The sequence below is a fragment of the Chionomys nivalis genome, chromosome 16, assembly GCF_950005125.1.
Source record: "Chionomys nivalis chromosome 16, mChiNiv1.1, whole genome shotgun sequence".
NCBI classification, from domain to species: Eukaryota; Metazoa; Chordata; class Mammalia; order Rodentia; family Cricetidae; genus Chionomys; species Chionomys nivalis.
In genome coordinates, this window is record NC_080101.1 from 64109114 (window position 1) to 64128602 (window position 19489).

Genomic DNA, 19489 nt, shown 5'->3' on the forward strand with positions numbered 1-19489 from the left:
AAATGTGTTTTTAAAAAAAGTTCCCAAGAGAATATTGAGGTGCTTTTGGAGCCTTTTCTTCCTTTCTTACTATAGTTACATCCTCTGGCAGAGTTATGAAGGAACATTATCCACTATTGAAGGGATATGATGCCTGCGGCCTCAATTTCCAATGAGGCAAAAGTCATGACTGTGAGTGTTAAAAAACTCACTGAGCTTCTTTTCTGATCCCACAGCCATCTATTAATCTATCCCTGGGGACGGCAGTACAGATGTGGTAACTGCAAATGAACCTTACCAAGGAACCTGATGGTAGCCCGCAGCAGAGATATCAATTGGGCATGAAAGCCCTTGAAAATGGAGGGAAAGGGCAAAGTTACTTTTTATCCAAAAAAAATTGAATTCACTGGAGAGATATTCTACCAAAGTAATGAACAAGCTGGGTTTTATAGGAATTGAGGATTAGTTTGAATACTTAATGATCATCAAATAAATACAGGAAGAAAGCACAAATGTTCAGAAATATTAAGATTAGAGGCATGCCTTCTGTGATTATCATGCTCTTTGTATTTTTAGCCTTAAATATGAAGAAAGATCAATCCTTTTTCTATTTTGCTGTTAGTAAGTTAAAAATGTTAATGATGACAATTTTGCACATAAGAAGATTTTAAGGACTAAATATGCTAAAATGCATTTTTCCATATTCAAAATTGTTCTTATATCACAGAAGATACTAAGTAATGTGCATTATTATTTTCACATTGGAACAGTTTGTATAAATTGGTTATTCTAGAGAATTTGAACATTTCCATCCTTTTGTAAACCTGAGTAAAATTTTGTGTTTGCTATCAATACAACCTGCATAAATACATATTTAGACATTCTTTTCCTTCCTTAGCGCTTCAACAGACATAGGTTAATTATAGCCCTCTCACATTCTCAGACCTAAGAAGGTTTTAGAGTTCTTGTCAGCACATTGTTCCCAGCAGCCATCATCAATTAATCAGAACTGACAAGAAAATTAGAGCTTCTTTGACCTGCCAGCTTTAGAGCATGCCAGCTCTTTGGGAGATGGCTATTCTTATTCACAGCTTCCCAAGGGATCCGCTTACAGTCTGACCCAGAGCCTTCCTTTACCAACAACTTCTCAGTGTTGTTGACAGGACATGACTAAACAAGGAATGATCCCTACAATCCATTTTATCACTATGTCCTTGCAGGTTGTCACGACTAGAAAAATGATTTGGTTGGTACAAGAATCAACCATGAGTGTCTGTACCAAGCTTTGGTACTGTAGTATTTTGGGTTTTCATTCAAATAAAGATAACAGCTGACAAGATGAAAACCAGTGTCTGGGCAGAGCTGAGGAAGTCAGTGCTTATTTTACACCATGCTAGACTTTAAGGAATTTTTTGTTTTATTTTGTTTTGTTTTCCTAAGGAATCTTTAGTTCTTCCAAAATGATTATATCCTGGAATGAAAGTCCTGAGTAGACAGCAGAGGATCTTGAGACAATTTTGTTTTTGTTTGTTTGTCTCAAACGATTAAACACAGATTCCAACTACTAGCACTTCTCAACTAATTCAACCACAGTGACCCACTAATACTTTTTCTGTACACAAGAGCAGCTTCTCTTTTTGAAAATGTCTTTGTCAGTAAAGCAGTGTCTTAGCTGATTGATAAAAGTGTGTTATAGTTTAATACATGAAAGACATCAGATAGAAGAGATTTAAAACATCACTTTTTAGGTGTTCATCTTTTTTTGTAAGACAGCATTGTTTGCTCATGTTTCATTATTTACAAGAAAAAGCTTGTTTAAAGCGGTGCCTTGGCATAAAGAATGTGTTCTGTGTTTACAGGTAGAACACAAAACTTGATAATAATACATAAGCTAGAGTTTAAAAATCAAGCAACTTTTCATCTTTAAAATTATTTTAGCACATTAAATTAGCCCACAATTAATAAGCAATCATCTAAAATATAACTCAGCATGACCTGGACTATCTAATTTCTGAGGTCAGTTTGACGGAAGATAAGCTAATATGGCAGTTGTATTATTTTCATCTTCATAGAGGAGCAAAGAGTAGCTGGAAGTATTATATAGACTTTGGAATGACTCCTACAGTTGTCTAGATTTACAACATGTACTTATTGATCTGATTTTAATTTATTTAGTCCTGAAAGCTGGGTTCACCATTATTTTCATTTTGTGGATGAGACAACTGAACCACAAAGAAAAGTTCCTTAGTTTTCCAAAGTCTCATAGTCAGACTAAAATTAATAAATGGCTTCTCAAACCTGTGTCCTACAGATGTTTACCATGTTCATATTAAATGTGCTTTTGGCTTCATATGTCACTACTAAAGGGAATGGATCAGATACTAGTGAACAGTACTTGGCATGTAAACTATAAGATTCTGTCACTATAAAAAGCATGTTTCACTATTGTAGTACACATTTTATAATTTTAAGTGCTTATAAAATATTTTAGTCTTATAGAAAAGCTATAATTTTTCAAAAGTGTTTCAAATTGTTTCTATAAAAACACAATAAGAAGCAAAACTTAAGAGTGTGAGAAATCAAAATACCATCAGACAATGAGAAATTGGGTAATTGTGACTGATGCACAAACCATGTACACAGAAACAGTAAAAGACTTAAGAACAAAAAGTTACACCGGATATAGATTTTGAGTGAACTCATGTATTTTAGGACTTTGACCTTTATTATATACGTAAATAAAAAGGTCAGAAGCTGGCAAAGGTGTAAAAGTTTACTAGCAAACCATTCCTATGATTCTTTGCTAAATAATACATTAGATAAGATGGTGCATGCTTGTTATTCCTACACTGAGGAAGCTGAAGCCAGGAGAATGAAGATTTCAAGGACAGTCTGGGGAACAAGATAACATCCTAAATAAGAAAAAGAAATGAATAATGGCCCAACTATGAGTACTTGAATACAGTGACTTCACACTTCTGAGGAGGGTACAGTCTTAGCAGAAACTTTGCAATCACACTGATACTTGTTAATAAATATAGTTAAGGATAGCGCATTGCACCCTTCACTATGATTTTCAGAAAGTGCTCTGAGCATTGTAATGAGGCTGTATAGGAGGATCTGGACACAAGAAGACAGTTCTACTGGTATATGTTGTTATTCTAGAGAACACTGAAGGATGAATATCTGAGAGGATGACTATATAAAAGCCCACATGAAACCTGAGGATCATTTGAAGAGTGACTATTAAAACAAGAGGTTTAAGAACAGAAAGAAAAAGTCCTTTGACAACAGAATTAACCAAATTATGAAGACCATCTGACAGGAAGTGAAAGCTAGACAGGAACTCTGAGAAAAACTCCAGTATTTCTAATTCGTTGGCTTGAGTGGGTGCGTGTTAGGATTTCGAATATATACGAGGAAGATCAGAACAAAGGGAGATCATGAATTTCATTTGGAAACTCTCATGTTATAGACTCTTAGCAAATGTTTGGTAGGTGCCCATGGTCACACACTGTAAGCAAACAATAAGAGGGACATAAATCTCAAAATCAGAAGTTAAACAAAGAGACATGAGAAATTGTGGTTTCTCAACAGAGAACATGAACATTGATCTAGAAGATGCAATGGTGCTATAGTTATTAAGGTAGAATGAAGTAGAAATTCAGGGTAGTACATCACAGGACTGGAAGTGGAAAATTTAGAGAAAGAACTCCTGAATTCAACTCCCTACAATGTATTGGCTGTGTGATTTTGAAAAGATATTTATAGGCTTTTATGCTTCTTCATATCGATAATAAGAATTACTTCACAGAATATTAGAAACTTAAAATAAGTCAGCAATTATGAAGTATTTTAAAGATGACTATTTTTATTAAATATGAATTTGTTTGTGGTTAATATAGTTTTAATCTCTTTAATTCTCCTTATTGATCTTAATTCTGTGCTCTACTTTAGTTCTTTACACTTGCCCAGTCTTTTCTTCTAAAGGCGATGGTGCTTTTCTTTTATTCTATTTCTAAATTCTCATGGGCCTGAATAAAGTATTATTAAATTCACTACCTTCTTCTTGTGGAAACTTAATCTTAGAAAGGATAAAATCAAACTCTTTCTACACAAAACAATTACTTTATAAAATCTCATAGACAGGTTCTCTCTGGGCATATCACAATGTAATCACCTGTTCCTAAGCACTAAACTGAGAAACAATTTTTCTCCGAAGTGATGTTTCTCATAGACTTTTTTCATTTGTATTGTTTCTTCAGTCTTCAGAACTAAAATGATATTATTATACACTTTGGTAGTTTGTGTTCAGTGTCAGTGGTCTCTCTTTAGCATAGACTCATACATAGCATCCTGATGTGGGATGTCCTTCTGTATATGTGTTGCTTTTATTGGTTAATGACTAAAACTTTTGGGGCCTATGGTTTAGCAGAGTAAAGTCATACTGGAAGAGATATAAAAAGACAGTAGTTGGAGTCAAGGAGAGGTCATGTAGCTGCCAAAGGAGGCAGACATCATGTAGTTGCCCAAGAAGTAAGAGGTGACAAACCATGAGCCTCATGGTAAAATACAAAATAGTAGAAAAGGGTTAATTTAAGAGCTAGCTAGAAATATGACTGAACTGTTGGCCAAACAGTGTTGTAATTAATATAGTTTCTATGTGATTATTTGGGTCTGGGCAACCAGGAACCTACCAAGTCGTCTCCTCCTACAGCATCCAGTCAGTGCTAGAAATTGTGTAAGCTGCTCTAAGCAAACAATTTTCTATTTTCACAGTTGCACCTTAAATTCTTAAAGGTATATGTCATATAATCGGGCACCATGAGCATGAACCGTATTTCTGACAACACAAGACTGGAGACATTGATTCAAAATTATTAGCCTAAATTGAGTATGTTGTATCAAACAGAGAACCATTCATCATGGACTCTTGTGACATTCTTTGGCAATGCTGTCATTTAGGAGGTGTGTTATGCTGCTTAGGTCAATTTCTTCTTACAATTTCTTGTCTGCTTTACCATGAAGATGCTTAGAAATCTTCATTGTACCCTCTATGCATATGAATCATAACCTCTTTGACTTAGCATAGCTAATAGCCAATATCATCTTTCCTGTTTGGTTCATAGACCATATTAACACAGAAAGATGAGTTTTAAATTACAACCAGTATCTTTTCTCTGTAGAAGGATGCTTAAAAGAAATTCCATCTCAGAATTGAGAATAATAGATGGTTATTTATTTAGGGGTAGACTCACAAATCAGAATCCTCTGCTGAAACAGAAACAGAAACTGAATTCCACAACCAGAAGAGAGTGGATGCATGCTTTACATGGGCAAAAACAGTATAAGAGGCCAACTCCCAGTGGGCAGGTAACTTGAAGGCTACTGGCTATAGGATTCTTTTTACAGCACCTCCCCCTTTTGTTTAAATAAGAGAGTTCTAAGCCTATTGCAAAATTATACACAATAAGAGCAAATATATTCAATAATTATCCTATCACATGAGTTTAAGTCTTATATAAAATATAACTTGGCCAAGTCATGAGACAAAAGTAACTACAACTATTTAGTCTTCAACCCTATTGAAGATCTGACAAGGGAAATAATATTACTTGAGTAAGCAGGAAGTGCAGTCAAGCAACTTCAAAAATGTGCAACAAATGACAGAGACAACTGGCAACCTGGGCAACCTTCATTTGCAACGCTGAAGCAACCAACTTTGAATAAGACCTAGAGTAACTGACAGGTCATTTTCAGAGGCAGGAAAAATTTTAAAACCATCTTACACGGTCTTGGCAAGATTTGACAGTCCTGCTTATACATTTCCGGATTCCATGTACTTTGTCAGTGGTTGAGGCATGGGCAGTTCCTTGCCCAAAAGTTAACTTTGCCAAGAAGAAAATAAGCTCCAAGTGGAGTGTCTTTGGTGCTCAACAGTCTCTGGGGAATAGATCAGTACTGACAGGAGCAATCATGTCTCACTTCAACAGAACCCTAAGTTATTTAAATGCCATATTCTAGAACTCTTTGAAGTGGTTGAAGATTACCTATAAATGCAGAATACAATCTCTATGTATCTAAAGAACCTGATTAGTCTAACTATAAGTATAACAAACATAGATGACTATTGATCTATAATTCTTAATACCTATGTAACTTAAAGACTAAGACTTCATATTAGAATATTATACAGTAACAACTGTGCAATAAATGAGGACAATGACCTCAAAAATATAAAAAGTATATAAGTATCTTGATCAGAGGTAGAAATAGACATTGAAATATGATAAATATATCCTAAAATTATTTCAATATACAAAAATGTTTTAAGCAGAGGTAGAAGCATGTATGCATATGGTATGACAAAATAACTTTGCCTAGATATACAAATATGGTGGATGAAAATAGGAACATATTCAATATAATTAAGTTGGTATCAATATACAGAATCTATCCCAATGTAAATTGTCTATAAATAATGGCTCACAATATTCACTCTACTACTCACTATTATTATTAATGTGAGTAAGCTCACACTAATCTATTATCACATCCAATTTTCCTTTATTTTTTAAAAGAGATCCCTGAGCCTACAAAATTTCCCCTTCCAGCCCCCAACCCTATACCAATTATAATCATCCCCTTAATGATATCCCTAACCCTGAGGATAAACTTTGTTGGGAGAGGGAACATCGTCTTCTAGAATTACTTCCAGCTGTCATGGGGGTGATTTTTCTTTCCTATGGGATCCTTTGAAAGTAAAATGATGGTTAAGTTCCAAGACTACTGTCTTGTATAATTGCAAATAGTCTCTGAGTATTTGGTAAAGTTTTTCTGAGGTTCTTATTTGGAGTTCTGGCCAGGATGTTGTAAAAAAAAAAGTGCACAAAGTTGGAACCATCTTGAGGAGCTGGTACCCAAAACCAGGTCTTATAGTAGCACTATCAGCATCATGATGTCCTATCAACCAGGAGGAGTTGTTGTTGTGGGGCCCCATCTTCTTCCTGGAAACTTCAAAGATTACTGCAGGAAAATTCGTTGTTCATTGTGGAAAACTTAAACATTATTTATATATAGATATACAGGCATATATATTCAATGAAAGGTGTGATAGAGACAAAAAAGATATAAAGAAAAGTAAATTTTTTTCTAAATTCTTTTTTCTTTCTGTCCCATACCAGATGGCTCTTGACTTAAGACAGAAACTCTGAATTTTTCTTTTAACAACATACCTGGACGGAGAGAAGGACAGAGCCATTGCCAACTCCAAAACCAACTCTGCATATTCATACACACACACACACACACACACACACACACACACGCACACATGAATTTAAATGTATGTGCCCCACATTGGGTGCCAGATGAAGAAGGATTCTTAAAAGAAATCCCACACTAGCTCAGAATTGAGAATAATAGACGATTATTTACTTAGAGGTTGACTCACAAATCAGAATTCTCTGCTGGAACAGAAAGCAGAAACCAAATCCCACAGCTGAAAAAGAGAGCAGAGGTATGCTTTACAAGGCATAAATAGTATAAGAGGCTGTGTCCCAGTGGGCAGGTAACTTGCAGGCTACTGGCTGTAGGATTTTCCTACAGCATCTCTCAGCTGAAATCTCCCTGTGTGCCAGTGATAACTGTTGGTATTACAAACGCAGAAATATAAGTGCTAATATAAGTTAGGTTGAGATAAGTTTTACTTATTATTGATCACGGAAGATATTGTAAATGAATTTTACTAAAAAACTAGAATATCAAAGGCACCATGAAGTGTGCTTGTCTGGGCAACAAGTAAACTCTAATCTTGGGTATATTGTTTAGTAGGAAGAGGGCTGGGGAAGAAGATGACACCTGAGGCATGGTGGGTGCATGCTTGAGAAGCACTGGAAGATTCAGTTATCATTCTGTGGTCATGAAAAATTTTAAGAGATTTGGTGATATGAAAGTGGTAGCTTGCCGGGTGATGGTGGCGCACGCCTTCAATCCCAGCACTCGGGAGGCAGAGGCAGGCGGATCTCTGTGAGTTCGAGACCAGCCTGGTCTACAGAGCTAGTTCCAGGACAGGCTCCAAAACCACAGAGAAACCCTGTCTCGAAAAACCAAAAAAAAAAAAAAAAAAAAAGAAAGAAAGAAAGTGGTAGCTTAGAAGAAACTGTCACTAGGACCGAAGTTGAAATGCTAATATACAAAAAAATCAAATTACTATGAATTTCTAAGTCAGGGAGAAATCTTGCTATATATTCAAAGGAGCATGCACATTTCTTTTAAAAAGTTGCTTCCATTTCCATCTAGAGAGATACATAGCATGAGTAAATAAAAAGTATACATAGAAATATTTTTCTATAAAATACCAAAGAAAATGCTGCAAAACTGTGAACACATAGTCTTTGCTCCAACTCTTCAGTGTGTTCCTGTGCACAAAAAAGATCCTGAAGTTTGTTGGCCTTCCAGTCTAGTCTTCTCATTGAGTTCTCTGCCAATGATGGACCTTGTCTCAAAAACAAAACAAAACAAAACAAAACAACAAAACAACAACAACAACAAAAAAAAACAAAAGAAAAGAAAAGGAAATGGAAGGCTCCAGTGGTTGTTCACTAGCTTTCAAGCATTTAAACATGAATGTCTGTATTTAGTTAAAACTTATCAATATTGGCCTAATTTGGCCCATAATTGCATAAGAAATATATAAGAGAAATACACACCTGTCTTAAATCTCCTTGAGTATTGCTTCAGAATTGCCTAAAAACTGACTTGTTATAAAGAATGTGGAGAAGTCACATGGAATCAGAAAATTAGCTGGAATCAGTTCTGTACCTTTTTATAGTTAGAAAAGTGAGCTGCAAAGGCCTTTAAAATAGATTTCTGGAGATGTCACATCCAAACAGCCTTTCCGTATTAGATACCACATTTCGACTTTTTGCAGAAACAGGAAACAGGCAGATACTGGGAGAAAGGACCCTAGTCTATGACATAGCACTATTCTTTCTCGAGGGTCTTACTCCTAGCAAATGACTGAGTGTGACACTTCTCCCTCGGCACTGCAGAGTATATCCCCTGAGAATCAATCACCCAGCAAATATCCAAGAAAATGCACTATAGATATCCCTACTCTTACAACTAAACGTAGATATATTAAAACATGTAGAATCAAATGGTCACTATTAACATATCTGGATATGGAGTACACCTAAGAATTAGACTCTAACTCTCACTGTAATACTGTCTATAAAAGCTGCATTCCCACTCTGAGGCTTTGACTTTACTTAACTGCGTCAAATCCAACTAGAACAATAACATGTAGCTTTGCTATAATAGGCATATACATACACACACACACACACACACACATATATATATATATATAACACATATAATATACAGCACATATTATAATATATACTATATAATAAATATTAGGCATGTATGTGTGTATATATGCATATAATTTTTCTGCTGTAAACATATTTCATCCAAGCAGTACAATATTTTATCAAATCCATATAAAATCAAAGTTTGATTATATAACTATTATATTAAAATAAAGTTTTCATATTTTATAGGCTTGAATCAAAGGAGCCATTCCTGTCTGTTGGGTAAGTACACATCTGAATATTTTAACTATTGTCATTTAAATTAAAAGGGACTGCATAAATGACATTTCTATTCCCCTAGCATCATATTAACAGTCATAGTTTGTCACTTTACCAAAAAAATAATAACTTTTTTCCATATGGAACACTCCTGAAGATGTTTTGTGATATCATACATTCAGCTAACTGATGAATAATGAGCCTTCTGTCTCCTATTTAGTTGTCCAAGTGTCTTAGTTAGGACTTCTATTATTGTGAAGGGACACCATGACCAATAAAACTCTTATAAAGGAAAAAAATTAATTGGGGCTAGCTTACAGTTTCAGAGGTTTAGTCTATTATCATCATGAAGGATAACATGTGGGCATACATGGTCCTTGAGAAGGAACATCTCGTTCCACGGGCAACCAAAGCAACTGTGCGTCACACTGAATGCAGCCTGAGCAAAGGAGACCTGAAAGCTCATCCCCACAGAGACAAATTTCCTTCAACAACGCCATACCTATTCCAAATATGCAACTCGTAATAGTGCCATGCCATACAGGGGCCATTTTCTTCCAAACCCCACAGTTAGTTATGATGAGTATTCTGATCATCCATGAAAGAGAAACTCTGATTTTGAAAATTCCTCTAAACTAAAGATTTGACATTCTTATTCTTTCTACCCATTATGTACTATTTGTTTTAAATCTGCTCTACTCAGTGTTTCTTCTTCCCCACTCTGAGGTTCTCTCTATATTCTTCACAACCTCTGCATACTGGGCTTTCATTTTCTCACTCACATCCCCAGCCTCTGTGACTTACAGAGTTGAGAAGTCCTAAGGCAGATAAACAAAAAGGTAATACTTACCCTCTGGTGAGATATTGTCTTAGTGATGCTGTATGTCCCAATAATAATATAATGTTGGCATGCAAAAGCATATACCATTCCCAGATTGTTAGTACTAAGAATAAATCATGTTGTGTTTTGTCTGATGTGTTAAATAACCATTTAGTCTTGTATATCCTATGAAAGAACTTCACATGATCAGCATTGTGGTGGATGTATTAAAAAGCTGAAAACTAGTTTTATGTCATATTTTATTAGAAGAAAAGTCTTAGCAGCTTGCATGCTAACTGATCATTCTCATGTAATGAGGATAGGCTTCAAAATACTCAGATCAACTATTTTTATCACTTTGTTCACAATTCTAGAGTATTTCTATTATCTACTGAACAATGTGGTTACCAATTCTCTTTCACTCATCAGTTCTTTTCAGTGTGTCTTTCACCACTGGAAAATCACAATAGTTGTTAGGGAAGGTGAATATGAAACACATGGCTTTAATGGAAAATTTTATGAAAAATGGAAGTTTGAATTGGTCTGATGATGAAAAATCATGACAGAATACTTTTGTCCTGCTTTGATCATCAGCCTCTATTGTTAAAATCTATAACCCTAAAGAAATCTCATTTGAATTTACACTTATCTGCCCTCTAGTCAAGAGTGATGAAATAGCTTTGCTTCATGCCTCACTTTATAATGTTTCTCTGTAGCCTTTTCTGTTCTCATTACTTTAGATGGATCCATCTATTTCACTGTACACCATTCTTAAACAAAGGCTGATTCTAAGTAGTCTTTGTTTTAAGATTATCAAGAGTTTAGTGCTCAACATTTCAGCGAGGAGACGAAACTACCCAAAATAAGCACAATGTATAAATCAGGAAATACTCAAGTTGAGAATATTGGCATGACACTATCAATGTATTGATGGTTTCTGCACACCTCTTAAAAATAAAAGGTTTCTTCTGATGGCATATTGTTATTTGCAGGTGAATATCTCCATTTCCCTATGAGATATTTATTTTTAATAATATTTCCCTAAAGTTTTTATGTATCTTTCTCTTTCCTCTGTTCAATAACCTCTTATGAACAAAAAATACTTATGAACTCAGCAGACACCAAGAACTCTGAAAAACACATGTTTGATTCATGAGTTAATACTTAATCACACAATGAAATAAATAAATGCATCTGTACAGTTCATATATTAATTGAAACATGGGAGGCAATGTTACATTTGCTTTCAGTATGTTGCTTTTCAAAATGTTACTTTGCTTTCAATAAAACCCATGTGAAATATGTTAGCTTAAAAGCATTCTAAATATTGCATAATTTTGTCCATCATCTATCAATATATAAAACCATCTGTCAATATGTGTTCACAAAAGTATCCTTGGCTTTCTTTGTCTGTAATAATTGCTGCTAGCTGCATTTATTTAGACAATTTCTTAAAGCCCCGTACATCAAGCTCTCATATAAAAACTGGAGATTAAACAAGATATTTTGAATTAAACACTGAGAACTATTCTTGACTCATAAGAATTGTTTTAAAATGTCAACTTTTCTGACAGTTCTTCAGGGTATATGACCAGTTTGCTTAAAAACTCAATCAGGTATCATCGCAACTTCCTTGAGTCACATGTAGAAACCAAAATAAATAAATAAATAAAAGAAGGATATATATATATATATATATATACTCACATAATATGGAAATAATATAAATTCATATTATTAATCATATGTAGATATGACTTTAGATAAAACATATTAACATTATTACTCATCTCACTTTCTTTGCAACATAAGTGACTGGTTTTTAAAACATTTTTGAAATATTAAATTTCAGAAAAATTAGTTAAACTTGGTTTTCTGATGTTTTGCTTTATAAGACATTAAATAAAGAGTGATTGTGGAAAAGAAATGGAGAAAACAAAAGTCAACTTTGCTTTTAGAACAATAAGAACAAAATGGTTTTCCACAGAGTCTAAGAAAAAACTTATTTAAACTTAGTCTTGCCTTTTAAAAACTTTTCCATGCTCTTCTAATGTAACACAAATGTAAGAGGAAGCATCCATCTTGATACGTGAAGTTTGAGGTTCACACTGTAGGCATAGAAGGACCTTTCTGGAAAATCCATACCTTTTCCTCAGGTGCCAAGCACTGTGACTGTTGACATTTGGAGATGCTCCTTGCAAAATGGTCCCAAACTATTGGCAATCTTGATACTGAATTTAGATATTCAATATACTTCAGCTGTTATAAGAATTCTGTTAAACCTTGAAATACTTATTGAGTTCAAGAATTGTTATACTATTGCAAGTTTCATAGACAACCTTAGTCTGCAGGTATTATACATCATGACACTATTGGATCTGTGTTTTACAGGTCACAATCTGTGAATAGATTTTCTTGATCTGAGTGCCATATTGGCATTTCCTAGTTAGCTAACTTGGAAAACTGGTTAGCTCTCCATGAATCTGTTTTTCAGCTTATGGTAATCTATAATCCATATGGTTATGATCAATAAGTCTCCCTCATATTATTAAGACAATATTTGACAAAGAGTGAACAAGAAATGAATACCAATTTCTATTAATATTTTGTGAAATGATCAATGAAGTCATCAATCTTTCCCAAAGAAGTAAGTTTTACTGAATCATAGTAATTCTAATTGATAAAATCCAAGTGTCTGAATATTATAGAAGGACAGTGATAATAGTGAGTAATGGAAGAGAGGTTCCCAAAGAACGAAATCAGCAAGACTTTTTTATTGGCTGCTTATGAAATGGATAGTCTTCAAAAAACACAGCTGAGAAAATTTAAAACAATGGCATAAAGAGATGAAGACAAACCCTGAACAAATATATCAGCTGTATGCAAAGCATAGATTATCATTTTCAATTTTTATAATAGAAATACAGACAGTGGAAAATTATTTTTATTTCTAGTTTTCATCAAGGATCAGAAAAATGTAAAGGGAGAATTGTACAAATGTGTGCTAATCATTTAAGAATTGAGAAGTTTTTTAAATTTGGCATTGCAAACTTAAAGCCATTGAGCAGAAAATTAGAAAAACTTCCAAGATACAAATGAAATATATATTCATGTTTAAGGAAAGAAATCTTTTAGTATTTTCATGTGAAGAATGGCTTTCTTGGGAGAAAACATTGGTCATGTGAAGAGGAAAGAGGTTACTGTGCCAAGCCCAGCATTTAATAGTAAGATCAAGCTTTACAAAAAGACAGGAGAAACCAAAGACTGGCAGAATTTATAACAAAAGAGTGAAGTGTTCAGTTAGTAGGTGAAATGAACCCATTTTAGTGTGCATGGCCATGGACTTGTCTTTTGATTACAGCTTAAGAATAACATTGTCTAAAGGAAGTCATCATAAGATCACTTAAAACTAACTACAGTACTTTAAACATCTGTGAAAAAATATAAGATAGAATTGAACAACGTAACAATGAAAAGAGCCTGTTGTAATCATGTTCTTTCAGAGCATCAGAATAGACAATGTCAGAATAGTAGTTTGTTCCTCTGTTGCCCTGTATTGGGCCATGTTGACAATCTAAGCTATAATCCAGCTGCACTATAGATACTGAGAGAAGGTTAATAAGATACTGCCCTTAATATTTAAACATAACCATCTAGAATCACTGATGGGCAACTTAGTGCTTGTATTTTGATAGTGTAAATGTGATTTTCTATACCTCTCCAAGGAAAACAGGAATAGAGAGATAAAGCCAATTTTCTTCTTCTACAAATCAATTTTGGTGTTTTATAGACTCAAACAACACTACCACAAAATTAATGATTTCTTTAGCAACTGCACTTGCCTCATTCTTTCCTAAGGCCCCCAGGCTACTTCTCTAGAGAGTACACAAAGTTTCAACAAAGCTATTTTTTTGCCATATAAAGCAGTTGTGCTTTCAGGTCTGATGTTCCAACTGTAATTTTAATTTATCAACCTGCTGCTGCGCGAAATGCTATATAAAAAAAAAACATTTGAAAACTTAAACCCATCATTTATTTCTCCACCTGTCAATGACACTCTTCTGTATTTGTCAAAATCATTTAAACTGTACCATGATGGCATATAAAATATTATCAGTAAATTGGGTAATCAATCATGTGTGTGCATATTGTGACAGTAGTGTCTTGAAAACATGGGCCCCGGGACCCATTTAAAAGTTGCAAGAACTCATTATTCTGTAGTAATAAAACACAGCAGAAGCATCTTAAAGAATCTTCTTCAGTCTTCACAAAATAAAAAATGTTGTAGGATATAGAGAGGTTGATTGTGAGTGAAATGGCTTTTATTTCTTTGTTAAAACTTTCTCCTCTGGGAAAAAGAAATAATTGCAAATTATAGCAGAAAGGAATATAGTTACATGGAGAGAGGAAAAATGTATAGGATCATTAAATAGATTTATTTAAGTTCTTTTTGTAAAGAAAACAGTGGTGTACTACTTTATAATCACTGATATTTCAAAACAGTATTATCAGCACTGTTACTACTGTCTAATTTGTTCATATAATAAAATTTCACATTAACCCAAATTTCACAATCCATATTAGTTTCACTTTGAGGATAGCTATTATTGCACAGCATAGGAAAATTCTCTCTCACAAAAATTGACATGAGAATGTTGTTCATCATTGGAGAGAGAGAGAGAGAGAGAGAGAGAGAGAGAGAGAGAGAGAGAGAGAGAAATAGCCTATATCCATGAAGATATAGATCTGCTGCTGTTGGACTTGGAGCCTATCCTGGGGCTTCTGTTGTTTTTATTTCATCAATTTTTTATTTTTATTTTTTTTTTATTTATTTTTTTTTTTGAGACAGGGTTTCTCTTTAGATTTTTGGTTCCTGTCCTGGAACTAGCTCTTGTAGACATGGCCTTTTAAGTACTGCAGATAACATTTTCAAAGTACATAAATAACTTTTATTTCAAAAAGATTTTATATTGAATTCTGCAAAAGAAGTTAGCTATCCTAGGATAATTGATAACGGTTAAATAATTAGCCAAAGCCAGTGATTACATGTGCTTTAAGAACTTCTTATGACATACACATACACAAAGGGAACTTGGGGGATAACATTCATCAACTATATTTTGCCAGTTTCTCACTATGGTAGATATTAAAATAGAATGTTACAGATTCATAGGAATCTTGTTCTCTTCAATAAATGTTTTTCTAGATCTCATTCAAAACATATCATCAGGCACTGCATGCCACATTCAATTCTGAAATGAATAGTATGACTGTGGATGAATGCACCAGTGGACAACTCTTGATTACAATTTCCCCTTAACATTAATGAGAAGAATGTAAAAGATGATAAATCATTTCTTCCAGATCCTGGCTAAATTATCATATCATGAAGGCTAAAGTATTCCAATGAAGGGTGTTATAACTCACTTAGATACTAAAAATCTTAAAAGACCATTTAAAATGGAATCATTCTAGGGAAGCAATTTAAAGGAAATCTGTAAATCATGAGCCTTTGATTGTCCATGTCAGTCTCAGCGGGGCTGAGGCAGGCTAAGCACTCAAGCTACTAAAGGAAGGCTGCCAAGTACAGATAAGGGAGGGCTCCATAAAACAAGCAACCATTCCTGCTTTTGTTTCTCAAGCTGTCATCATGGGGTTTAAAGCTCAAGAGAAAACATGCAATAATATTGTTAGCCTTTGTGGAAGGGACAGATTTCTAATTTCATTAAGGACAACAATTTATTGTTTTATGAGGACTGAGTATGTGAAAATGTTATGTTATGATAATAGTGGCTGCTGACACAAATCCAGGAGAAAGGAATTATTTTCATCCATATTGTGAACAACTGAATGCAAAGCTCTTACTACAGGAGAATTTATTGGACAATGTACACGTTTATATTAACAACATCAAAAGAATTATGGTAAAATATATTTAGATACGTACCTACTATGTTCTCCTTTTCTGTAGTTTGGACAACATTCATAATTATTTAACACATAAATCTCCAAAGTACAAAACATTGTTTGAAAATAAGAAGTAGTTAATTTGATATTATTTCATTCTCTAATTCTACATCATTGTGTGTTTGTGTGTGTGTGTGTTTATGTGTATATACATGTGTGTTATATGTGTGGATATACATTTTAACATGTGCATGTTGTCGGGCTCATGCCTGTGGGTACCCACTCATGTGCACATGAAGTTTTGGGTTAATGTCTAGATCATCCTCCATTGCTCTTTCATTTTTTTTTTCACTGAGTTAAGGTAAATCCAGAGTTCACCATGTGGGCTAGTCTTATCAGCTAACTTGATCTATGAATCCCTTTTCTCTGATCTCCTGTGGCTGGCATTACAGGTAGGCTGTCATGCCTATGGGGAACTTAATGGCGTTTTGAAAGGATTTGGAATATTTGAACATTTGCATAACAAGCACCTCATTTTATTTTAATTTAATGTTATTGACAGGATTTTTGTCTTAATTTCAAAATATCAACACAGTTGTGTGTAAATGACATTTTTTGCCAAGTCTTCTGTAGTTATATTGGTTAAAGTGATGAAAACTTGGAAAAGCCTACATATAGACAGTTTTATCAAAAATTGAACACTTTATTAATAAAAGACATATGTCCATGAGCAGGAGCAGCTGTAGCAGTGAGTTTCATAGTAAATACAGAACTATTGGCACAAAGAATTGGGTTTTTATGTCGCATAACAGGGTCATTAGGGATTATTTGCAAAGTATCAGCCTTGGGTCTCATTTATGTAGCATAGGCTTTCTCTTGCATGCTATGTTATATGTAGCTTTACATGCAACATCATCTAATAAGTGTCCCATTAGCATCTTACTCCTTACCCAAGGATGTTCATTCTATTATTAGAATAAACTACAAGTCACTTGCAGACATAATGGTGCCTCTGCTGGTGGCAAAAGAGACTTTCTCAAGATTTCCTATTTGCCCTCTTGCTAACTTCCTATGCTAATTTCATAAAACTTTTCTAATTTGGATCTTCAGGACTTCATTCTCTGACTTAAACTCCAGTCTCAATAAGGTGTTACTTAGTAACTCCTGAAAGAAACCCGCTGAAAAGTTGTGGAACTGCTTTTGGTCACAAAGCTAGTCTTGTTTATTCTCTTTCCTGGAGACGGACAGTAGTTAATAATTGTCCGGTCAAAAGGAGCATAAGAAATACTGAATAAAAACTGAATGCAAACAGACAAATAAACATGACCATATGAAGGAAAATGTTGACTGCATTCCAGCTTACTTTCACACTTCTCTTCTTTTCAACCTCTTGTTTCTCTACCTTTACCTCTTTTCCTCCTTTTCCCTTACTCCTTTCTACCCATCCCTTTTCTCTTTTCATTTCTCTCCTTTTCTAAGCTTTCTTCTATTTCAATTTGTTTTGTTACTACCCACCGTTCTTCCATTCCCTTTGCTTCTACATCACTCTTTCTTAATCTTTGTCTTTGGAGTTGCTTTCAACAAGAAAAGTTTTTTTAATTTCACCATTAAAAAGAAATACATACATATATATATATATATATATATATATATATATATATATATATACACATATGTGTGTATGTATGTAAAGCATTTGTTAATTACTGGAAACCATAATGATTCATAGCACTTCAACTTAACCTCTGGTTCGTAGTAAAATGCTACGAAATAACAAGAAGAGCAAACAAACCAAACCAAACAAAAAAAGCAAAGAAACAAGCAAACAAAAACCATAAATCCCAAAAGCAAAATATTCAAAAAATTTAGATGAGGAATGTAACTGGCCTGGTGAAAGTAAAGATCGTCAAAAAGATATGTTTCCCTCTCATTGGCTGTCAGGCCATTAAATCAATGGTTCAGTGGAATAGGCATTTTCTCAAAATACTCTTAGTTGGGGAAGAAAAGGGTCAACTTGTTACAGAGGAAGAATCTGCTTAGCAAATGACCTTACATGTAGTTCTGATACTTTTCATACCCTCTTTTAATAGAGACTGGAGCATTCAGGTGAAGGCTGTCAGACCAAGTGCTTGCCTCAGAATGAAACCTACATAAAAGCCAGGTAGTATTTACTAGGGCTCCTAAGGTCTCATGGTCCGGGCTTTAATCTAAAGTCTCTGGTGACCAGATGAAAATCCTCTCTTGGGAAGAATAGGTTAATCTTCTTTGAGAAGTCTAACAATCCCCATAGACATACAGACAGTTTGACCATGCCAATATAGCCCTAAAATGTTACCATACTAAGCTCCCTTGAGACCATAGTCAACAAGCCTAGAATATGTGTACATTATAAGCATATATACACATACACACACAGGTACCAGACTATGTTTTTGTGTTCTCATTCTGTAATATTACCGAAGTACAAAACCATCCAATACTGATACATCCAAACATAGAGGAAATGGCCTCAAAGGGAGTCAGAACTTTATGGAAATAGAGGTTATCAAGGAATTATCAAATAAAAGTGAAATAAAATAACTTTAAATAAAATCTAAATCAATAATACTAGAAATAGGAGAGTTCATTACATCTACATTTTATAACACATTGTAAGTGCAGAGAAAGGGAAACCCTTTTTAGAATTAAAACTCCGCAGGGGAAGACAGTCTAACAAAAGTTTATGTAAATTTCTGGAGCAGAAAATATTAAGCTAATTTGCTAAGTGCCAGAAGTTACCCTGATGCCTCACATTCTAATCACCATCCTGTTTTAAATTACATTGTATTTACTGAATAAACCATTCATAATAACCACAAATAGCATAGAATATTTCAGAGTAACTCAAACAAGTGGAAGACCTATATGACAAGAACTTTAAATCTTTGAAGAAAAGAACTGAAGAAGACACCAGAAAATAGAAAGATCTCCCATACTCTTGGGTAGGTAGAATTAACATAGTAAAAATGACAATCTTACCAAAAACAGACAGGAGGACCAATGGAACAGAACCAAAGACCTAGATATCAATCTACACACCTGTGAATACCTGAAAAAGGAAAAGAAGCAAAAACTATAAAATGGAAGAAAAGAAAGCAAATTCAACAAATGGTGCTGGCGTAACTGGATATCAACATATAGAAGA

The 19489-nt window shown here is 34.2% G+C and overlaps 1 protein-coding gene across 8 annotated transcripts in view; it reads left to right on the top strand.

Annotated features, from left to right (window-relative positions):
• Ralyl (RALY RNA binding protein like) overlaps positions 1 to 19489 on the top strand; it is an 806300-nt gene that overhangs the window by 638304 nt on the left and 148507 nt on the right. For all 8 annotated transcript variants that reach the window (XM_057790445.1, XM_057790446.1, XM_057790447.1 and 5 more), the window contains one exon: positions 9549 to 9581. In XM_057790445.1, the coding sequence (XP_057646428.1) occupies positions 9549 to 9581 (33 nt within the window). The remainder of the gene's footprint in view (positions 1 to 9548; positions 9582 to 19489) is intronic.